The 25,058-nt window shown below is 45.9% G+C and overlaps 1 protein-coding gene across 2 annotated transcripts in view; it reads left to right on the forward strand.

The window, feature by feature from the left end:
* The first annotated feature begins 1,775 nt into the window (after positions 1 to 1,775).
* Positions 1,776 to 25,058, forward strand: part of ACVR2A (activin A receptor type 2A) — a 73,753-nt gene continuing 50,470 nt past the window's right edge. For both annotated transcript variants that reach the window (XM_075317178.1, XM_075317179.1), the window contains exon 1: positions 1,776 to 2,261. In XM_075317178.1, the coding sequence (XP_075173293.1) occupies positions 2,207 to 2,261 (55 nt within the window). In that variant the 5' untranslated portion in view covers positions 1,776 to 2,206. The remainder of the gene's footprint in view (positions 2,262 to 25,058) is intronic.

The following is a 25,058-nucleotide window of genomic DNA, read 5'->3' on the forward strand; positions in this document are numbered from 1 at the left end:
AGAAGATACTCGGCTCACGCTCGCAGCAGAAGACACTCGGCTCACGATCGTAGCAGATGACGCTCGGCTCACGATCGCAGCAGATGACGCTCGGCTCACACTTGCAGCAGATGACACTCGGATTGCGCTCACAGCAGATGACACTTGGATCGCGCTCGCAGCAGATGACACTCGGTTGGTGCTCGTAGCAGATGACACTCGATTGGTGCTCGTAGCAGTTGACACTCAGCTCGTGCTCCCAGCAGATGACACTCAGCTCGTGCTCCCAGCAGATGACACTCAGCTCGTGCTCCCAGCAGATGACACTCAGCTCGTGCTCCCAGCAGATGACACTCAGCTCGTGCTCCCAGCAGATGACACTCAGCTCGTGCTCCCAGCAGATGACACTCAGCTCGTGCTCCCAGCAGATGACACTCAGCTCGTGCTCCCAGCAGATGACACTCGGATTGCGCTCACAGCAGATGACACTTGGATCGCGCTCGCAGCAGATGACACTCGGTTGGTGCTCGTAGCAGATGACACTCGATTGGTGCTCGTAGCAGATGACACTCAGCTCGTGCTCCCAGCAGATGACACTCAGCTCGTGCTCCCAGCAGATGACACTCAGCTCGTGCTCCCAGCAGATGACACTCAGCTCGTGCTCCCAGCAGATGACGCTCGGCTCACACTGGCAGCAGATGACACTCGGTTGGTGCTCGTAGCAGATGACACTCAGCTCGTGCTCCCAGCAGATGACACTCAGCTCGTGCTCCCAGCAGATGACACTCAGCTCGTGCTCCCAGCAGATGACACTCAGCTCGTGCTCCCAGCAGATGACACTCAGCTCGTGCTCGCAGCAAATGACACTCGGCTCGTGCTCACAGCAGATGATGACACTTGGCTCCCGCTCTCAGCAGATGACACTCGGCTCAGCCCTGCTGTCTTCGGCGCTGCGGTCACTTGCTTCTGGGCCCGCTCATTATGCTCATGCATATTCACTTCACTACGGACCCAGAAGCAGCAGCAGCACCAGAGACAGCAGTGACGGGGACAGATGAATATAGAAGTTCCTGCTGTCCATGTGCTATCACAGATAGCACACGGAGCGCAAACTGACAGCACACGCTGAACACACACACGGAACACGCACACACATACGCATCCACACCACGGACTGTGAAAAACACGTTTTTATGAAGGGGGCCTTAGGCTGAGTTCACATGTTTAGTAATCATCCGTCAGATCAGATCTTGCAGAGATGGTGGGATTTTATTGTTTTATCTTAGCTAGTCTTAAAGGTACAGTGTCATTACAGACATGAGGCAGTAGTCTGCAGTGTGAATCTTATAAAACATGTATAATTGGGTGATAAGTTGCCCATTTGTTCAGTAACATTGTATAATTAGCTGTTTTCTTTGTTTTCCCCACAGAGCATGAAGTAATAGCTGCAGGGTAATGGGTTGCTAAGGGCAACAGTGGAAATTCTTCCAGACACTTTCCTGAAGCGCCTACACTAGGCTTCTCTGGCGCCCCCAGTGTCTGTTACAGGAACTGCACCCGAGCCCCATGTCCCAGCAGTGCAGCCTCCCGTCAGCGCTGCTCCAACGATTTTTTTTCCCAATCGCCACGCCCCGTTTACAACGTCACTGCGCCCTCTAAACCACGCCTCCTCGTGGACCCACCTCACGAATAGTTGCCTTCTATTGGACAATGTCTGTTAGTCCCGCCTATCCCGCATTCTGACTGGTTGTCATTTTTGTCTGTCATTGGCTGCTCTGAGCCGCCCGGCCCCGCCCTAGCTGTTAGTCGCGGAGGAGGAGGCGGCGAGAAAACAAAAACAATCGTTCGGCGCCGCCATCTTGGCCCGAGCTCCGTGCAGCTGAATGGGCAGCGATGAGAGGACTCGGCGGGAGGAGGAGGCGACTTGTAGGCCGGACACGCGGCGCGGACACTGAGCGGCCTCACCGGAGACAGTGACCGGGAGCCTGGCCTGGAACCGCGCGTCCACAAGAGCCGTCCCCGAGCGCGTCCGCCCGCCCGCTCGCTCCACAGAGCAGAGTTTGCCTTCTCCCCGCCACCCCCGGGACATGGGGGCCCCGCTCTCCCGGCTGCTGCTGCTGCTCACTCTGCCCTCCGGCTGGTGACCGGCGCCGCCTCCTCCCGCGACACCGCGACTATCGGCGACATCACCGTGTGGATCTATCCGGAGCCGCCGCCGTCCGGAGCCATGGGGGCCGCCACCAAGCTGGCCTTCGCCGTCATCCTCATCTCCTGCTCGTCAGGTGAGAGGAGCGGGGACTGCACTGAGTACGGGGGCATGGAGGCTATATATACTCCTATATACGGGGGCATGTTACCTATATATACTCCTATATACGGGGGCATGGAGGCTATATATACTCCTATATACGGGGGCATGTTATCTATATACTCTTGTATACGGGGGCATGGAGGCTATATATACTATATACGGGGGCATGGAGGATATATATACGGGGGCATGTTACCTATATACTCTAATATACGGGGGCATGGAGGCTATATATACTCCTATATACGGGGGCATGTTACCTATATACTCCTATATACGGGGGCATGGAGGCTATATATACTCCTATATACGGGGGCATGGAGGCTATATATACTCCTATATACGGGGGCATGGAGGCTATATATACTCCTATATACGGGGGCATGTTACCTATATACTCCTATATACGGGGGCATGGAGGCTATATATAGTCCTATATACGGGGGCATGTTACCTATATACTCCTATATACGGGGGCATGGAGACTATATATACTACTGTGAACGGGGGGGGGCATGATATCTGTATACTCCAATATATATGGGGGCACAAAAGCTATATATACTGCTGTGTACGGGGGCATGTTATCTGTATACTATATACGGGGGCATGAAGGCTATATATACTACTGTATACGGGGGGCATGTTATCTGTATACTCCTATATACGTGGGCATGGAGGTTATATATACTCCTATATATGGGGGCATGTTATCTGTATACTGCTATATATGGGGGCATGTTATCTGTATACTGCTATATACGGGGGCATGTTATCTGTATACTGCTATATACGGGGGCATGGAGGTTATATATACTCCTATATACTGGGGCATGTTATCTGTATACTCCTATATACGGGGGCATGGAATCTATATATACTGCTGTGTACGGGGGGCATGGAATATATTGTGTATACTGCTGAATAGGAGGCATGGAATGTATACGGGCAATGGATTCTATGCAGTGTATATACTGGAATCTATATATTGTATATACCACAGTATATTGGGGCATGTAATTTATATACTGTGTATAACGCACTATTTTGAGGCAAGGAATCTGTATATACTGCTGTATACTGGGGCATGGAATCTATATATTGTATATACTGCTGTATACTGGGGCATGGAATCTATATATTGCATATACTGCTGTATACTGGGGCATGGAATCTATATATTGCATATACTGCTGTATACTGGGGCATGGAATCTATATATTGTATATACTGCTGTATACTGGGGCATGGAATCTATATATTGTATATACTGCTGTTTACCTGGGCAAGGAATGATACTGTATACCTCTGTGCACTGTATACGGGGGCATGGAGTCCTCTGTATACTGTATATACCCCCTTGTGCTGTATACGGGGGCATGTAATCCTCTATATACCACTCTGCACTGTATACGGGGGGGGCATGTAATGCTTTATATACTGTGTATACTGCTGTGCACTGTGTACAAGGAGCATGGAATCCTCTATATACTGTAAATACCGCTGTGCACTTTATACAAGAGCTCTATTCACTATATGTACGGCTGTGCTGTATACGGGGGGCATGGAATCCTCTATGTACACTTGCTGTGCACTGTATACAGGGGCATGTCATTTAAATACTGTATATACCGCTGTGCTGTTTACGGGGGCATGTCATCTAAATACTGTATATATCGCTGTGCTGTATACGGGGGCATGTCATCTAGATACTGTGTATACTCGTACTCTGTATGGGGCATGTACTCTTCTGTATACACCCTGCTGTGTTCTGTATATACTGTTGTATGCCACATACAGCGAGGCTGTAATCGTCTATATACTTTTTTGTATCCAGGTTGTATGTAATAATCTATATACTGTATGAGTTGTGTAATGTATCGACTGTTCTATATACTCCCATTTGATGTATGTATATGAACTGTCATCTATATACTGTATGTATATAGGAAGCTTGGATTGGTCCATTCTCTGTATACAGGGATTATACTGGTGGACTGATCTATATGCAGAGGCCAATTGTTGTGTGTACTGTGTATACAGCGACTATATGACTGTATACTGACCTGTGTGTACAACGATTATATGTAATACATCTGTACTCTGTATATACAGGAGTTGTGTAATAGAGCTATGCACTGTGTATATAGGGGTCATTCAATGTATATACTGGGCTCCTGTAATACAGTTGTGCACTGTATATATTGGGGCCATGTAATGTATGTACAGGGGTCCTGTAATAGAAATATGCACTACATATAGGGGCTGTGTAATGTAATATATGTAGGGGTCTTTTATTAGTGCTATGTAGTGTTTGTGTAACACAGCTATACACTATATATAGGATACGTGTGTGTATATAATATATATGTCCTGCAATAGAGTTAGACACTGTATATATGGGGGTCATGTAATGTATATACAGGGGTCCTGTAATAAAGCTATAGACAGGAGTCCTGTAATAGAGCTGTGCTAATATATATATATATATATATATATATATATATATATATATATATATATATATATATATATATATATATATATATATATATATACGTATATTTTACAGGCTCTCTATGCATTACACAACCTCTAATATAAATTATATATATATATATATATATATATATATATAATCTCCTGTAGTAGAGAAATAGGGCTGTGTACTGTGTGTGTATATATGGGAGTTGTTTAGTGTGTGCATATATAGGGCTCCTGTAATAGAGCTATACACTGTATTTAGAGGTTGTGTATTGTGTGTGTATATATGTGTGTAATGTATGTACAGGGGTTCTGTAATAGAACTATGCACTGCATATATAGGGGTTGTGTAGTGTATATGCTGTATGTGTACATATAGTAGTCTTGTAATAGAGCTGTGAATTGTGTATGTGTATATATAAAAAATATATATGTATGTTTATGTTGTTAGATCTCTATACTGTGTATTCAGGTTCTGTCATAGATGTATATTCAGGTGTCTATATATACAGTGATCTGTGTACATGATATACACTGGGGTCACATTACATATTTTCTTTACAGTTATTTGCTTTCTGTCATCTCTGCAATCCGCCTCTTGCGTTGGTAGATCTTTACCAGGACACCATTATATACGGTGTGTATAGGGAGGTATGGAAGGACGGCGTGCTCCACTTATGGGGGGGATCAGGTACATGTACTCGGTCCGTGTGGTGTAGTTGTGCCTGTACGTGGCCAGTAATCTCTGTAATGTGGCTCCTCAGGTTCTGTTTTGTATACGTTGGCATAGAACTGTGGGAGCAGACGGCTCTGGGGGTCTCGTGTAGCACAGTTGTGAGTATATAAGCTGCCCCCCCACCAGTCTGTGCAGCTGCCACTACTATGACTGGTAAATGTGGCTGCTCTATATATCATGTATGATCCTTTGATTGTTGGAGTTCTGAATGTAGGAACACTGAAGATGACACTTTGGCTCCTTTTTTCAGGATTAACCGGCGCCCCCACTACAAGCTCCTGCCAGGCACCCAGGACGCCTCTGGAGTGTAGAGCATTAACCCTGCACTCCCCAGTCTCAGGGTGCCCGGAAGAGCATTTCAGGACATCCATCCATGTGCAACCCTGAAACTCAACCTTTTATTGACCATCTTGCTGTCTTGAGGCATCAGTCCTTGCATTTGCTGAGCTTGACACGGAAATGTATCCACATATTGGTGCAAGTAATGGCTGCACGCCTGATAGTTTACATTAAAAACAGCTGGATGGGAGCTTTTGATAGAGTATCTTGCTCTAAGTGGTGTAAGCAGGTGGCCGGCTATAGGCAAACACGGAGCACAAATCCTCCCGGTGACAGATAAGTTGCTGCAGTTGCGTTTCTCACGTAATGGAAGGTGACATTCTGGGGGGGAAGGGGGGGGTGTCTGGATATTTTTTTATTTTATTAACTTTTTCCCTCCTTTTACTGCTGATCTCCATTAAGATGGATTCTGTTTATTACAAGAAAGTTTATTACTGCATCATTTCTATAAAAATTGTGTGAAGTTTTTGGATTACTGTTTATACAAGGAATATTCCCAAAATTGCAAGTTATCCCCTGCAATACATGAGATTGGTGGCTGCAACCCCGGGAATGGCAGAGCGGAGGTACACACACCCTACTTTACGCCATTCATTGTCTATGGGACTGCTGGAACAATTGGTCTTGATGAGATGTGCTGGTGTAAGGCGCTCCTGATTCATGAAGAGGGGTGCACAGTACACGAATCAGAAGCATCGCATTTTTAATTCCTGGTCGAGTTGTATCAAAATGATACGGCTTTTCAAATCTTTATTTTTTACTCTTGAATTCTGGCCTAAAACCTTCCATGAGTCTGGGTCAATTAATGGAGCAGAGGTCAAGCATGGTCACCTCCAGTCCATCCCGGACAGGGCTGTAGTCTTAACTGCTGGGGATGACAGTGGTTGCACCTTCAGAGATTGTTATCCACTATTTTAAGAATAGGGAATAATTTGCTTTTTTCACATAACCCTTTAAAGTGAATCTCACCAGGTTTTTGATACCCCATTTGAGAGCAGCATGATGTAGAGACAGAGACCCTGATTCCAGTGGTGTCACTGAGCTGTTTGTCATTTTGATAAAATCAATGTTTTCTCTGCTGCATATCTTGCTGTTAATACAGAGCTGATGAATATGCTGGACTACCTGGCAGCACGACAACTAGTCATGTAATGATGATCTCCTGCTGATGAACCAGTGATTTTATCAAAACTACACTAAGCAGCCCAGTAAGTGACACATCACTGGATTCAGGATCTCTGCCCCTACATTACGGTGCTCTCAGATTAGGTGGTAAAAACCTGGTGACCGAATCCCTTTAATCTACAGAAGCTGCATGACAACCACTGGCTGCTGCTATTGTGCAAACACGGTTGTCAGCATCAGCCTTGGTGTACAGAGGATCCATTCCTCCCTGCCTGGATTGACTGGGACAGTTTTTGCAGATTTTATTTGGAGACACAGTGAAAAGTTGATCCAGCAGGAACTATAATGACAAGCTGAGATCATGCGTTGCGGGCAATAACCATCCCAGTTTACACACGGACTTGAAAATGAACACTACAATTTCTCTACTTGTTAATGGGACACCCCATCTATTGGAGAATGGAAAACTTCAATCAACCATTCTTCCCCGGCCGCAGGATCCCATCAAGAAGGAGTTGAACAGAGTAGCCTGTTGTGCATGCGCTCTGCCGCTCAAGTCACACTTTATGAGCGCTTTACCGGATAGACCATGACTGGGGCGGCAGGGCACATGCATGACTGGGCGCTCCAGCACAATACTCATATAATAAGAGTACTTTTATGTACAATCTGTGCCAGTCTGCATGTTTGTATCATCTGGGACAATACCCGTCCCTTAAGGCCGCTTTACACACAACGATATCGCTAGCGATCTTATTACCGATGTGACACGCCAGATCGTTGTTACGATTTGCCGAGATCGCTCATAGGTCGTTTTGTAGCGGTCACACGTACACATCTCACAAACGACGCTACATCATTCAGCGATATATTGTTTGACCAAGGCGGTCGTGTGGATGTTGTTCGTCGTTTGCAGGGTGTCAAACATAGCAATATGTCTGCTGCGATCCAAACGACGAACAATATTTTGAAACTGAACGACGTGTCAACGATTTTCACCCTATTTGTCATTGTTCGGAGTCGCACGTAGGTGTCACACGCAACGACGTCGCTAACGATGCCGGATGTGCGTCACATAAACCGTGAACCTGACGACGTATCGTCAGATAAATCGTAGCGCGTAAAGCAGCCTTTAGCCATGTGTATTTGATGATCGTGTCAACCACCGCATTTATAAATGAGCGTCACATTTCTAGGTGTGGTTGAAACAGATTTTGGTTTTTTTTTTAACCTTTCTAAAACGGCAAATTGTTCAAGTGGAAACCATTTTTAGGAAACTTCTGTTTTTGAAAAAGAAAAGTGTTTTTTTTTTTTTAATTTTTTTTTCTCTCCCCTGAAACGTTTTTAGACTGAAATACTTGAGGCGGATTCCAGTAGGAGAAGCAAAGAGCTGATCAGCACTTTTTTTTTTCTGTTCTGTTTTTTGGTTTTTGTGTTTGGTTTTTTTTTTTTTAAAAAAAAACCTTTTTCCCATGGAAATGAATAGGAAGAGTTTTGCAAGTGTTTTAAGTGATTTTTGAGGATGACTTCACAGCAGATCCATCTCTACAATTTTTGTTGTTAAAAAACTGTGTACATAGTCATCAATGCCAAGGAATCAGGAAGAACAGAGCTATAGATAGACTATCCCAAAAACTAAGCAACGTATGTGTCACGAGAACCGGGCACCAGACAGGGACCTCAGGCAGCACCTTGTGAACTAGTGGAAGTGTCCAGCTTATCATGGTGCCATGTGAGGTCCCTGTCTGGTGCCCGCTCTTGGATTCCGGTTTGTGGGACACATACGTTGTTTAGTTTTTGGGATAGTCTTGCTGGGTAATGGACAGCTGCAGTCGCTCGGCATTATCGGCTTTGGGGCTTGCTAACAGAAGGAATCTAAATGTTTAACGTGTGCTTTCTCCGTCCCTTCCAGCCAGCGGAGCGTGTCCTGCCTCAGTGGCGCGGTGTCACGGTGGCACAGCCCATGCCATTCAGCTCCTGATTTCACTCCTTACTCACGGTTAGTTAGATCCCGTATTGTTGGCTAAGTGCAGGCGCTCAGCTGTATTTGTGAAGCTTTCACCTCTTAGAGAGCTCGGCTGAATGGATCAGTTTCCTTGTGGTTATTAAATAGAGGGGGGGGGGGGGTTGCTCTGCTGTCTATAGTGGTATTGATTCAGCGCAGCTATGTTGGGCTGAGAGTGCAGGTTCTGCCAGCTGAGCACCAGATGGAGGAGGCCATACACTTTGATTTCAATGGAGATGCCTAAATCTTGATCAATTTGTTTTTTTCTTTTTGCTTTAAATTCTCTTCTGCATCATTTGGTTAAGACCCGAGACGGTCTGCAATGATGAGAAACTCGCTGCGAGTTCCTTCCTGCCGCCCTCGTCACGTGGGACCAATATTGAGTAATGTGGTGGTACGGAAGGTCGGATGTCCGCTGTTTCACATCGTGTCTTTATTTTCTCATAGATTACATCTAAAGATCTGAAAGCACATGTGTAAGAGATGTAGTGAATGAATGGGTGACGGGTTTGCAGTTACATTATGTCTCTGGTGTGTCACTCCTTTTCTGTTCTTATTGAGGACATTCTTCCTGCAGGGGAGACCTGCTGTGTATGGAATGGTGTGGTAGGGTACGTTACCAGGATTGAGTTGTTCCCATACGATTGGCTAAGGGATGATGTATTGATCACTGGGGGTCCGTCGCAGAAAACCACCCTTAGGTTCAAGTGCAGGCTCTGTCCTTTCCAAAGGAGCAGAGGTGCTCTTTGATCCACTCATTCTCTATGGGACTGCTGGTGTAAAGCTTTCAGATACTTCCTGCAATCCTATGGACAGTGAATGGAGCGAAGGTGAAACAAATGCACCTTCACTCCTGCAGAGTCCCATTCTCCGACTTGCAGGGGTCTCTCCAGTTAGGCTCCTAGAGGTTAGTAAGGTGTCCACTCGCAAATTTCTATTATGGGAATACCCTTTTATCTTTAGTGCAAGTTAAGGCACATGCAACTCGCTATTGCATTGAGGTGACTATTTTAGGATGATGTTTAGGCTGCTTTCACACTTGCGTCATTTTGCATCAGTTGCAATTCGTCGCCTTTAGAAAATACGGTATCCTGCAAAATAATTTGCTGGATTCCGTTTTTTTTTTTCCCCATAGACTTGTATGGACGACGGATTGCGACTGATAGCCTTGCGTTGCATCTGCCGCACGACGGATGAGTCGTGGAATGACTGACCGACGGGCGGCAGCAACGCAGCATGTAGCGTTTTTCGGAGCGCCGAAAAAATGCAATGTGCAGGATTCCGTCGGCGTCCATCGTTTTTGCGTAATGCAAGCCTTTGGGAGCGGAATCCGTTGGAATGAATCACTGGACGGATTCCTATGACTGATGCGTCATTTACCAACAGATGAATAAATTCCGGAAAAAAGCTGCAACGGATCAGTTTTTTTTTGCAGCGTTAGTTGTGGCACTATCTGCAACGCATCTGTTGCATCAGTCACACAATTGATGCAAAATGACGCAAGTGTAAAAGCAGCCTTAGCTGCAAGTTGTCCCCAAATTACGGTATGTTTCCATAAGGCCTCTGCCATCTGGCAAATGCGCTGTGCAATACAGTAATAGCAATGTACGAAATCTAATTCACCGAATGCAGAGAAAATATGGTGCATATATTGACCAGGGATGCCAACTCATACTGCGGATTTCATGCCTTGCCATTCCGCATCAGTTACTTACCGTGGGAACATAATCTTGGGGTTTGGAGCGCACATTAGATACATTGCAAGTGAGTCGGGCCCCACTTAGATTGCCATGTACATCACGAGTCGTTTGTGACCAGTAGTTTGGATGGTTTGGGGCGGTCGTGCTGCGGTCTCCTCTAGTAACTCGTCCAGTGATTTTAGCCTTGGGCTAATTTCATGCAATGTGGTGAAATTGCAAATGTATTGTTGCAATTGACACAAAATTAGAAGAAAATGTTTCAGCTTTGCAAAACTTGCAACATATTGTGGTTATATTATTGCAAAACAAATGCTATCTGACCCCAACCATATAAATGTAACCTGTGGAGACTTTGGCCCTGTGCACACTAGAAAATGGAATATTCTTAAAGGGGTTATCCGGCTTCTTTGACTTTTTTTTTTATTACCCTATGGGGCTACATTGGGGCAGGTAAGTAGATAGTGACCACTTACCTGCCCTGCTGTCAGCCCCTCTCCCCCGGCTCAGAGCGGTCATGTGACCGCTCCTGCCGCGATTTTGCTGCTTCCAGTCATTTCATGTCAACATGGGTAGGACCATGTTGACATGCAAATGTGGAAACAGCATGTCGCCTCCCTGCTGGGCTGTACAGTGCGAGGAGTCACCGCCCCCTTCCCTGCACCCTCCCACACATTCCCCCGTACCTCTGTTACTCTCCAGTAACCTCCCCCTGCACTGCTGTGGGGTCCGTGACCTGGGGGCGGGGCCTGGCGGCGGCTGCCGTGGTGTCAGCTCCAGCACCGGGCCCCTGCTCAGGATCACACATTCAAATGTACCGGCATCACAGATGCCGGTACATTTGAAAGTGCTGATGAGAAGCAGCGCAGCGCTGCTTCTCATCACTGCCCCTCCCGCTGTCTGAGCTCTCTTCAGCACAGTGGTGACGTCAGAGCACAGACAGCGCGCGAACGTGCAGGAGCGGCGGGGACCGAGGACGGGTGAGTATGTATTCCTTACATGTGTTCCCGATGGGGATGGGGTCGTGCGTGTGCAGAGCCATATGTGTGCAGAGCCATATGTGTGCAGAGCCATATGTGTGCAGAGCCATATGTGTGCAGAGCCATATGTGTGCAGAGCCATATGTGTGCAGAGCCATATGTGTGCAGAGCCATATGTGTGCAGAGCCATATGTGTGCAGAGCCATATGTGTGCAGAGCCATATGTGTGCAGAGCCATATGTGTGCAGAGCCATATGTGTGCAGAGCCATATGTGTGCAGAGCCATATGTGTGCAGAGCCATATGTGTGCAGAGCCATATGTGTGCAGAGCCATATGTGTGCAGAGCCATATGTGTGCAGAGCCATATGTGTGCAGAGCCATATGTGTGCAGAGCCATATGTGTGCAGAGCCATATGTGTGCAGAGCCATATGTGTGCAGAGCCATATGTGTGCAGAGCCATATGTGTGCAGAGCCATATGTGTGCAGAGCCATATGTGTGCAGAGCCATATGTGTGCGGTGCAGAGCCATATGTGTGCGGTGCACAGCCCGATGTGGGGCTGTTATTTGCAATGCTGTAGTGATAATAGGTCAGGTGCTGGGGCAGAATACTGACAGGGAATGTGTGTGCAGGGGGCGGGCAGGGGGCGAGGCTGGACACTGGGGTGGGTGGTGACAGCTGTGACTGGGAGGTTCAGCACAGGAAGTGGTCATGTTTGCTGGATCTGAATGTAAACAAGAAGCTGCAGAGAATAAAGGGTGAATTCAAGAGGAACAAAAGTTAGAAAACAAAAAATAACAATGTAGGGGTGATTAATATGACAATGCAGCACAGATTAGCTTAACAAAAATTTTTGAGTTTATGTCGGACAACTCCTTTAAGAAAATTCCGGACCCTCTGAAAGATTACCGCACTTGCGGTTTTACCGCGATTTGCCACGGTTGTTCCCTGCGGTTTTTGACCATTATCTCTGGCAAAAACAGCAGGTACCTGCGGAAAAGTGACATGCAATTCTTCTTGATGCAGAAAACATGTAGCAAAACCTGTTGGTGGAAAAAAAACGCGGTGTGCACACAGTATATTTTTTTTTTTTTTTTTTACCATAGGTTTTGCTGGGGGAAGGACTGCAGCCAGGTTATAAACATTTTCTGCAGCAAAACATGCAGCAAAACCGCGGTAAAAACCTCAGCGTGCGCACAGGGCCTTATGTTGGTAGACCCCTGGATTCTCATCTGAGTTGAGTGCTTTTTTTGTGGTTCTGTCATATGTGGATTCTCAATTTGACATTCACATTTTTTTTTTCTTCTATTTCTATAAACAAACTGAGAAATGTTACACTTTCTATCGGTGACTTTCCCCCCTCTTCCACCTTTTTTTCTTTTCCTGTTTTATCTCAAAGAGCTCCAGAAAGTGTGCGTGAAAAAAAATCTATTGAGTTGCGGGCCCACAACTTTTTTTTTCTTGCTGTGGTTAAAATAAGTGACTAGTGATGAGCGGACTCGCAGATGGTCCCGGTTATCTGGTTCTTAAAATACAGTTCCGGGCCGGATGTCGGTCCCCATATAAGTCTATGGGGACCAGAATCCGGCAATTTAAAAGTGTTGGTAGAAGGAAAATGGGCATGGGAGCAGGTGCGCTGTACTTTACCGAGGCTCTGTTGCAGCTGTACACTACTTTCAGAGCTTTCACTTCCGGGGCGTCGTATGACGTTCATCACATGCACTGCTTTCCTCGCCCACAGCATGTGTGATTGGTTGCAGTCAGACGCGCCCCCACCCTAAGTAACAGTGTGTGTGACAGAAAATCACAGACCCAGTCTGCGGATCTATTGTACAGTATTGATAAATTGGCATAAGATCCCATCATATGATACCCAGCACAGATAAAGCCCATGGCTGCAGCCCCCAGCCATACACTTATCTTGGTTGTGTATCAAAATAAGAGGAACCGCATGCAGCTGTTTATTTTTTTAATTATTTAAATAATTTTAAAAACGACATGCAATTCTTTCAATTTTGGTACCCTGCCATGATAAAGCCCGACAGCTTGGAGCTGGTATTCTCAGGCTCGGGAGACCCATGGTTATTTGGAACTCCCCAGCCTAAAAATAGCCGCCTTCAGTCGCTCGGGATTGTCGCATCTATTAGATGCGACAATCCCAGAATTTTACCTAGCTCTTCTTGATTGCCCTGGTGCTTAGGTAATTGGGGTAATATAAGAGGTTAATGGCAGCCCATAGCTGCTACTAAGCCCTAGTTTTGTAATGGGGAGGGTCTATGAGACCCCCCCCCATTACTAATCTCTAAGTCAAAGTAAATAAAGACAAACATCAAAAAATCCTTTATTTGAATTAAAATACAAAAAAAACTTTATCACCACTCTATTAACCCCAAAATACCCCTGCAGAGCCGAAGTAATCTAGCTGAGGATCCACAAGGATTCCAGTTCTGCTACATATATCAACTGACAGCGCGCGATCATGGAACATGACTGCCCATTGTGAGCTTCAGGCAGAGAATGAATGAGCCGCAGTGATGAGCGGTGACGTCACTCAGGTTAATTGCGGTCACAGCTGGAGGTTTTCACGATCCTCCACCTGTGTCAGCAGGTAACTGGACCTCAGGGGACCTTATTAAACTCAGTGAACACACCTGCATCTCCTTGCAGAAAAAAGGTTTGCAAAAGATTTACACCATATTACTGCACCCATTCTACACCTCCATGCAAAAAAAATTGCATTATTACTGTATCATAGGAGGTGTAGATTGGGTGCATAAATATGGTGTAATCTCTTGGCCCAAAAAATAAACAAACACTAACACTGTTTTTCAGCCTGAAGGTGCAAATTTGGTGCTGAAATCTGGTGCAGACATCTGGCACAAAATTTATTTATTTTTTTCTTCCATTTTTGGGCCAAAAAAAGTAGATTTGATGCTGAAGTTTTTACACCGTATTCATGCACCAAATCGACACCACCTGGTAACAAAACACATCAAAACCGCATATGGTAGGGATGCGGTTTTTTTTGTTTCTTTTTCCAGGAGGTGTAGATTGGGTGCAGGAATATTGTGTAAAAAAATTACAGCACCAAATCTACATCTCTTGGCAAACAAAAAAGCGGTCTGCCAGGAGATGCAGGTCTCACCTTAGGTGAGGTCAAGTTACGTGCTGTTCCAGATGGAGGACCGTGGGAACCTCCAGCTGTGACCGCAAATCACCTGAGTGACGACACCGCTGATTGCGTGGCTCAGTCTCTACCTGAAGTCACAGTGTGTGCTCATGTTCCATGATCTTACTCTGCAACTTCAGATATGTAGCAGAACTGGAATAATCATGGGACCCCGTGGATTACGTTGGACCTGCAGGAGTGGTTTTGGGGTTAATTGGTGAAAGAGGTTTTTTTATTTCAAATAAAGAATTTTTTTGTGTTTATTTACTTTTACGGATTAGTGATGGGGGGGGGGGGGTTTCATAGACCCTCCCCATTACTAATCTAGGGCTTAGTGGCAGCTGTTGGCTGTCATTAACCCTTAATTACACCGATTGTCACTGCACCAGGGCAATCTGGAAGAGCCATGTAAAATGTCTAATGGATTCGTCAATTCTGGGCAGCTGCAGGCTGCTATTTTTAGGCTGAGTGGCCCAATAAGCTTTGGTCTCCCCAGCCTGAGAATACCAGCACCCAGTTGCCAGGCTTTATTTTGGCTGGGTATCAAAATTGGGGGAACCGCACTGTTTGTGTTTTTTTTTTTTTTATATTAAATAATAAAAAAAATTGCTTGCGGTTCCACCTATTTTGATACTCCGCCAAGAAAAGCGCATGGCTGGGGCTGCAGTCTCTAGCCGTGGGCTTTATCTGTGCTGGGTATCATAATTTTGAGAGACCCTACGTAAAATATCTTATTTATTTTTACCATACAATACAGACCTTCAGGCAGACACTGTCGAACAGGCTCGGGACATGTCTGACGGCAACCAATCATAGATGCCAGGACAGTCGGTAGGTGAGGAAAGCTGTGCATATGCAGTGAAGGTAATGAATGGCCCTGGAAGTGAATGGATGGCTGCGGGAGCAGCTACCACCGCACCAGAGCCTCTAAGTATGAAGCGCTTGATTCATTCTTATTTTCTTTTTTTCCATTTTTATTTATTTTTTCCTGAGTTGCTGAATCCCCGGGCCCGGCACTTGGGTACATTGGAAACCGCGAGGATCCGGACTTTTAGGCTATGTGCGCACTAGAAATGTAAAGTTTCTCAAGAAACTTTCTTGAGAAACTTCTGGGAGTGAAAGATTTCCGGACCTCCGGAAAAAATCCGCACCAAATCCGCATGCGGATTTGACGCGGATTTGCCGCGGAATAGCCGCGATTTTCCAGCGGGTGGTTCCCTGCGGATTTTTGCAGGCTGTACTGCAGAAATCCGCAGGGTACCTGCGGAAATAATGGACATGTTCATTTTCTCAAGAAAGTTTCTCGAGAAATTCTTCTCGCGGAAATTTCTTGAGAAAAATCCGCACAAGTGTGCACATCTTTTTTTTTTTTTTTTTTTTTTTTTTTTTTTTTTCATAGAAATTGCTGGGTAATGTCTGCACAAAGATTGCAGACATTTCTCAAGAAATTTCCGCGGCAAATCCGCGGGTAAATCCGCGGGTAAAAAGCTCTAGTGCGCACATAGCCTTACAGTCCTGGTCCACCCATCACTTTAAGTGACACACTCCTTTTATTGAGAGGTCCACCACTGCTAAAGCATGTTGGTGGCAAATCTACTGCAAAAATGATGGGTTAAAAATCCGGTGAAGCTGCAAGAAAACTGCGGCCAGCGTTTTCACTACGGAAGAGTCTGGTGGGCTAAAGGATGCTATGTGCACATAGCCTTGATTTGGTGAGCTATACCTGCCGAACATCTAATGAGCATGGGGGTCTTCAGACAGATGACGCAAAGTGGAAGAAGCCACAACTGTAGAATTTAAAGCGATGTCTTGCTAGATTCCTGCCCTCTCTCCATCGAGAGGACATGGGCCACAATTCATCAAGCAGATTTACCTGCATTCTGCTGTGTAAAACTACTTGAAATGTTGCAAATTGTGCGACTCGATGTTTGTAAACATTTTGAAACTTTTGGCCTTTTTTCAAGTAAGGCTACTTTCACACATCAGTTTTCTGCATTCAGGCACAATCCTTTTTTTCCTGATCCAAAGGATCCGGGAAAAAAATGTAAAACCGTATCCACCGGATCCGGTTTTTAACGGATCCGTTATGCCGGATGCGTAAAAAACCGGATCCGTTGGATCCGTTTTGCATCCGTTTTTGCATCAGTTTTGTCCGTTTTTTTTTTTTTTTTTGATCAGTTTTTTTTAATTTGCATGCGCAGTTTACAAAAACTGATCCGGCAGCCGCATCCATTTTTTACCGCATTGCGCCAGATCCGGCGTCCATAGGCTTTCATTGTAAAACACGCCGTATCGTGCCGGATCCGTCGCAATGCGGTTTTTTTGCCGGACAAAAAAACGTTGCTAGACACGTTGCCTCCGGCCGCTGCTTTAATTAATTTTGCCGCATCCGGAAAAAAACGGATGCAACGCAAAGCCATCAGGTACAATCCGGTAACAATGCAAATCTATGGGGATAAAACGGATGCGGTACCGGATCCGTTTAATCCGTTTTTTTCCGGATTGTACCTGATGGAAAAAAACTGATGTGTGAAACGAGCCTAAAAAGGAGCTCTCCACCACAATGTCTATTAAGGTCTTGTCTTTATTGAAGATGATAAATATTTCAGGTCAGTTTAAAAAAAAAAAGCAGTGTGCATGGGATTTCTAGAAATCACATCCACTGTGCTTGTACTGTAGAACGCAGTGTTTTGGACGCAGTGAAAACACGCGGTGTGCAAAACGTTGTGAATACTGATCATAGGCACGCAGCATAAGCGTTTTGACACATCTAGCTCCACCAAATTTTGGACACATGAGCGTAGCATGTTACCGCTTTGGGGGTTTGAGAGGTGTCTGTGTGTGTGTGTCTGTGTGTGTGTCTGTGTGTGTGTCTGTGTGTGTGTCTGTGTGTGTGTCTGTGTGTGTGTCTGTGTGTGTGTCTGTGTGTGTGTCTGTGTGTGTGTCTGTGTGTGTGTCTGTGTGTGTGTCTGTGTGTGTGTCTGTGTGTGTGTCTGTGTGTGTGTCTGTGTGTGTGTCTGTGTGTGTGTCTGTGTGTGTGTCTGTGTGTGTGTCTGTGTGTGTGTGTCTGTGTGTGTGTGTCTGTGTGTGTGTGTCTGTGTGTGTGTGTGTGTGTGTGTGTCTGTGTGTGTGTGTCTGTGTGTGTGTGTCTGTGTGTGTGTCTGTGTGTGTGTGTCTGTGTGTGTGTCTGTGTGTGTGTCTGTGTGTGTGTCTGTGTGTGTGTGTCTGTGTGTGTCTGTGTGTGTCTGTGTGTGTCTGTGTGTGATTTTATTTATTTATTTTTTTTTGCTTCACCAACCAGTAATCCAGATATTCTGGTACTCCGGCACTGGATTCCAGGGTTGAACTGTGTGTAGCCTTGGGAATCTTGGAAGCTTTGGAGAGGAGAAATGCCGTAGTAAAATAATCCTCCTCCCTCCCCTACATCGTGGAGGACTGTTCCAGTGTGCCTCGGAGTTGTGCAGACTTGTCTTTTGGCTTTCAGATGACTTCTTTTTTTTTTTTTTTTTTTTTTTTTTTCCTTTTTATTATTTGTGGAAATTGATTTTGGCATGTATAATGTACACTGTGATTCTGCAGCGGCTCGACATGTTGTGACTGGTCCCAGCGCTGCGATCATGACAAGCCGGTCGTTCTTCTCTGGAACCTTGTGTATAATGTGTGGGAGGCCGCGGCCACCAGCTCCAGCGTCACTCTAAAATTTATTATAGAGATTTTCAACTTTATAGTCCAAGATGTGGATCTATTAGTCCTACAGGGGCTGCGGGGGCATCCAAACTAACCAGGATGGTCTATGGGGGGAAATTAATTAGAAAACGGCCTGCTGCTTTTTTTTCCCCCCATGATTTCTGTGTGCAGTATTGTAGCGCATCTCGGTATGTTAATGGCATAGTTGTGCTGGTTCTTGTGCATGTAGTTAGACTTTTTACAGACAGAATACACAAAAGCCTAGGACTAGGTTTGCAGGAAATCAGTATATGCAGACCTGAGGCTTGGGTTTTAAAGGGGTTGTCCATTATTTTTACATTGATGGCCTATTCTTAGGATAGGCCATCAATGTCTGATCAGCCGGGGTCCCCCACATGCCAATCAGCTGATCTCTGTGCCACCACCGGCAGCAAGCAGCCGGAAATACTCAATACCCGCCTCCTATTCTAATCAATTGGAGGTGGATATTCCGTACCCGGCCATGGCCGCTATCAGAAGGCAGAGCAGCGCCGGAACTGAACAGCTGATGTGCGGGGTGTTGGACCCTGGCCGATCAGACATTGGTGATCTATCCTTAGGATAGGCTATCAATGTAAAAGTAGTGGACAACCCCTTTAAGGCTGCTTTCACACATCCGGTTTTAGCAGTGCGGCTAAATCCGGCTCTAAAACTTATGCAACGGATGCGGCGAAAAAAACGCATCCTTTGCATAAGTTTTTACATGCGGCCCGTCCGGTTTTTGCCGGTTGCGGCACACTACTGAGCATGCGCAGTGCAAAAACGCATGCGGCGGCATGCTTTGGAAAAAGCACCGCATCGGCCGGATGCGGCGCAATGCTTTTTTTTTTTTTTTGCCGGTCAAAAAAAAACCTGCCAGGCAATGTTCCATCCGGCCGCCGCATGGGCTAAATATGCCACATCCGGCAAAAACCGTACCGAACGCAAGGCCATGTGGCACAATCCGGCACTAATGAAAGTCTATGCGGAAAAAACGCAACCGGCAGCAAAAAAAACCCCCGGTAGCGTTTTTGCTGCAAAGAGCTGGATTGTGCCGCACAGCAAAAACCGGATGTGTGAAAGCAGCCTAAGCCATCCACTTATGTATTGGAAGGGTTCTCAGGGACTTTTTTTTTTTTTGGGGGGGGGGGGGGATTTCATAGTTGAATATACATAAGATGCAATATCACAGATCCACGGTTCTCACTACATGCCCCTGATCACGCACGTGATCAGGTCTTCCCTTTAATGATCGGATCCCAATAGGTGATGCCATGTACGTGCAGTTACCCCCATTTCAATTCTGCATGGGGGTTCTGCACACGGCGACCTGCAGTGATTACGGCACACTTGTGGGGATATGTATCTTTTTATTTGTAAGATCCGTAATGTCAGAACAGGCGCCATGCTAGAGCTCTGCTGACATCCTACACTTGGCTCCTCTTCTGACACGTCCTTGTTTTCTCTATACTGCATGTTTTGATGGTAGCGACCCTACAGAATCCTTTAATACCTGCATTGCAGCATAGGCATGCATATTTATTATCCGGGCTTTTTTTTTTCCCTTCTTGTTTAAATGGCATCAGTCTTAGAATCAGAATCAATATTTCCTTTGCTGGAAGGTGGCGAGCCGCCAGTTACTCTAGCCCTGGCAGCAGAGAGCACAGACCTGAGAAATGGCCGCCCGGGCTCCTGCAAAGCCGCGTGTTTTTCTCAGCAGATTATTGCAATTCCTTTCTCCTTCCCTTACATGTCGGCTCTCGAGTTCTGCAAATAACTCGACAAACAGGAGCGAGGTCTTGTTCTCACAGGTATTACCTCTACCTGCGTGGGGTCCAGGGGGCTCTAGACTGCAAACATAAAGACTCCTTTATGGGCTCTTTAAACCGGGGCTCCTTTCCTTCCATAAAGGTCACTAATTCAGGGATAATATTACATCAGTGGAGGGATGGAATATAGATGTCAAATTTATACACATGGATAGAAAATGCTAAAAAAAAAATAATAAAAAATATGGGTATTAACCCTAGAATGCGCAACCATAGAAATCTACCATTGAAAACCAAGTAACCTAGCAGGCCTGCGAGGCCCCAGGTATGCGTTCTAGGGTTAATAGAGGTAAAATGTAAACAAGTGCAGTAGAAAAGTATTGCAATTTAGGCTGTGTGCACACTGAGGTTTTGAGTGGAGTCTTTTGGAGCTTGTCTGCCTCAAAAAGCTAGTGCTGGCGCAGAGCATCGCAGCTTGTAACTGACCACTGACCGGTCAGATCAGATGCTGCCCCCTGTCTGCCATAGACAGCATCTACGGTGGGCATGTGAGCAATGGGACGATGGTGGCCTGGTCTGCATGAGCACTTTCCATCATATGTATGGCCGGGGGAGGGGAAGGGGGGTGTATGTGTTCCGACTTCAAAGAGGCTCACTGCACATGATCGGAAGTCGCCCGCCATGATTCCGGTCATGCTCACTACTCGGAAGCCGGGTGTATGTGTCATGGCTTCAGAAAGGAATTGTGTGCATGATCGAAAGAGCGGACATCTTCCAGTCATGGGCAGTGAGCCTCTTGGAAGCCGGAATGCATACACCCGGCGTCAAGCTGAAAGCTTGTACAAAACCGCGCGCATGATGCTGGCTTTTGTAAAGCATATCAGCACGACCACAAGTTATTGCTAAACATCTGCTTATGTATGTTAATAAATGCTGGGACTGTTGGAGAGGCATTCTAGATATGTACCCAGAACTGCTAGTGGTCTGGGTGCACTGGAGACCGGACAGGTTCCCTTTTAAACAGTGATTTTATCAAACTTACACTAAGCGGTCCAGTAAGTGATACACCGCTGGAATCAGGGGGTCTGCCCCTATATTATGCTGCTCTCAGATTAGGTGGCAAAGACCTGGTGACAGATTCCCTTTAATAACACTTTAATAACAGCAGGATAATGGTCTGTTATGATTTTTGTAAGGGTAGGTTAACATTTCCGTTTTGCATCAGTCACAATCCGCCGCTCTGATAACGCAATCCGTTTGGTGGATTCCGTTGTTTCCCATAGACTTATATGAGCGGCGGATTGTGACTGATGCCCTTGCGTTGCATCCTCCGCCCAACTGATCAGTCGTGGAACGACTGACCGTCGGGAGGCAGGAGCGCAGAGTGTAACTTTTTTGAGCAGCGCTTTCGCTGCGCATGCTCCTCTCTCAGCGGCCAAACGATCAGCTGATCACCCGGCAGCCGCCTTCTATGAGCGATCAGCTGATCACCCGGCGGCTGCCTTCTGTGAGCGATCAGCTGATCACCCGGCGGCTGCCTTCTGTGAGCGATCAGCTGATCACCCGGCGGCCGCCTTCTGCGAGCGATCAGCTGATCACCCGGCGGCCGCCTTCTGTGAGCAATCAGCTGATCACCCGGCGGCCGCCTTCTGTGAGCAATCAGCTGATCGTTCACAATAGCCGGCCGCCGGGAGATCATCTGATCGCTCTCAAAAGCCAGCGGCCGGCTATTGTGATCGACCAGCTGATCGTTCTCTCGCTCTCGTTTTACAACGGAATCCGCTTTCTAATTCCAATTATTGTCAGCCGTTGTACAACGCATCAGTCACAACCGTCAAGCAACGCATGTGACTGATGCAAAACAACGGAAATGGGAACCTAGCCTAAGGAGCATTACAAGGATCAAGGTGGTGACTTGTCTCCAAATTCTCCTTATCTCGCTCCAGTCGCTCATCGGTGGGATGTGCTGGGGTAGAGGTCCTGTCCAGCAATGATGCTATAGGCCTGCGCACACATTGCAATTTTTTTTTTTTTTCTGCACATATTTGTCACAATTCCCTGAATTCTCTTGCAAACGTTGCTTCTTATTTCTCGTTGGAGATTTAAATCTGCAGCATGTCAATGCTTTCAGTGTTTTTGTTGCAGATTCACTCATACTAATGAATGGGAAAAATCTGCACCAAAAGCACACGTTTTTCCTGCCAAGATATGCAGAAATTTCTGCACCAAATACTTAATGTGTGCACGTACCTTAAGGGATAGTTCTAGATCCCACCAGAGTGCGAAGGTCAGGACTCGATGGGTTGGGGGGTGGGGGGGTGGGCGGGGGGATTGCCCATTCATCAATTCACAGATTTGTGAAATGCCTATTTACCTTGTACTGTACATATCTTGGATACAGACCATGCTTCAGATGTCCTACTTAAAGGGAAAATGTCAGATATACTGTAGTGTAAATGACATAAAGCTCTACTTAATAGTAACCGTAAATAAAAGGTCTCTCCAAATCCAGCTCTTTGTGCACACGTTTGACCTGACCTCTGGCTTGCATAGTGATGTCACTGTGAACAGGAAGGCGGAGGCCTCATCTACAGATCTCGTGAAGCAAGAAAATGCGAGCGTCCTCTGCGCACAATAGAAGGCAACGTGATCACAACTTCCAGAGTGTTGCTGAACAGTCCATGGTCGTAGACCCGTGGTCACGTCCTGAGGATAAAACCTGTCCGGGCCATGTGATGAGCACACTGGTGCTTGGATTATCAGGGCTTGGTCATGTAGCGAGCCATGAAATTGCAACTTGATCAACAGGGCTGGCATTGCAGCTGGGACATGTAGAAATAAAAAAAAAAAGCAAAAGAAAGACGTTCAGACGGCCCAAGGAAAAAAAACTAAATATATAATATAATCTGGAATGCCAGTGCAAAAACAAGTCTGTTTTGGTGATTAAGAGGATATTTCAGTTGTGCTTTTCATACAGGTATATGGTAAAGTTGGCCATTTTTGTCCTTTTGTGTTTATAGCCAGGTCTTGGGATGCAGCTGTCTACATGGATGTGTCTTTCGTTGATCACTGGCAGATTGGGCCCCCTCCAGTCCCAACAGCGGAGCTCTGAAATGAATCAATGGGGGTCCCAGCCAACTCCTATTGATGTGCAAGATGTTACTCAGGTTAAGCATAACCCTTTAACCCCCAGGGAACGAAATAGAGGCGTCTGGCAACCTCTCTGAATGTGACAACCGGTATCTGCCGAACCAGGAGAATCGGGTGATCCCTGTTCTGGAGACAATAAATGAAGGGCAACTGCCAAGAATGGGGTGCTCTGAATTGTGTACGTCCATCCGCTGCTCAGGGAAGGCTTAGGCTAGGAGGTTTGGATTTATAATGTATCAGTGTTATTGTGAAACTAGAATTTCATGAAGTAGGTGCTGTTGTTAGTAAGAGCGTGGTGCGGTGAAAGAAAATGTGTTTTTTGTTATGATGAGCATGTAAAACCTGCTTGGTTGGATTGGATAAGATGTTCTTATGTAATGATACTGTAGTAGTAACTGGGGCGAGCATGCACTCATATAACCTACGAGTCCGTGCATGAACAGGAAGGGGAGCAGCAGGGGTTGGCGTAATGCCACTGCCATGCCAGCCTGGTTAGGTTTCCCAAAGCTATAGACTGATACCACAAGAACAGGTAAAAGTGATGGCATTAGGCGAGCACCCCAGAACATGCTGCATCCTCTACAGACCCCATACACCTTGGATAGTAAGCCAGCCCTGCAGAAATCAACAGTTAAAGGGATTGTCCATTAATTATTTTTTTTTAAAAAAAAATGGGCTCAGAACTGCACCCCTCCATACTGTGTATGCACCCCCCTTCCTGGCATCCCCTTACAGGGGTGAAGTGTGTTGGGTGACCACTGCAGTCAATCAGTGGCCACTGATGCCTCTTGCCCCTTAGGGAAGTCAAGGGACCAGCAGTAAAATGGAGAAGTTGTGGGGTTTAGTAGTAGGTACATGTTTGTGTTTTTTTTTGTCTTTTTCATAATGTTGATCTCTCGATCATTTGTTTAAACCAGCGATAATTCTATATTATTTTATATTATATCCTATTCTAAACATGTCCACACTATAGTCTATGGGACTGTGCACATGTGTGGAATTTTCTGCTGACCATGTGCCCCCCCCCCCCTTTCCTCCTTTAAAAAAAAAAAAAAATATATATATATATATATATATAGATAGATTTATTTATTTTTTTTTATTGAAGCAATTCATGCATAATAATCGCCCATACGAGTCTTTGGGTTTGGGGGAATCATAGGTTACAGTTGCGTCCACATGCTGTCCGTTGTAAACATTGTATTGGATAGGAGAAGCTTATAGGGCGCAGAGCGTGCGGTTATTGTAGCAGCTTTCTCTATTTGCGGATGACCGCATTTCTGTATAGCTGGTTTTCTGGTTTTGGCGGTGGGCTGGAGGTTTCCTCTTTCGTCTCCCCCTAGTTTAGTGTGACTTCCTGCGCCGTCTTCCTGTTCTGTATCTTCTACTTACGCTTGGTGTACAGTGTGTGGGTTTCTTGTCTGGTTTATAGGTATTACATGACGAATACATATTCTGGGTCTAAAATTTGCAAATTTTGTTTGTGACTGATCTTTCTCGTTGCTTTTTGATCCATGACCGCTTCCTTTTTGCAACGTTTTTCCTTTTGGCAGTAAAGAACCTGGTTACAAAAAGCAGGTTTTGCTGCATTTTCTGGTGCAGAATAAG

This window comes from Anomaloglossus baeobatrachus, chromosome 7 (genome assembly GCF_048569485.1).
Source record: "Anomaloglossus baeobatrachus isolate aAnoBae1 chromosome 7, aAnoBae1.hap1, whole genome shotgun sequence".
In the NCBI taxonomy this organism is placed as follows: domain Eukaryota; kingdom Metazoa; phylum Chordata; class Amphibia; order Anura; family Aromobatidae; genus Anomaloglossus; species Anomaloglossus baeobatrachus.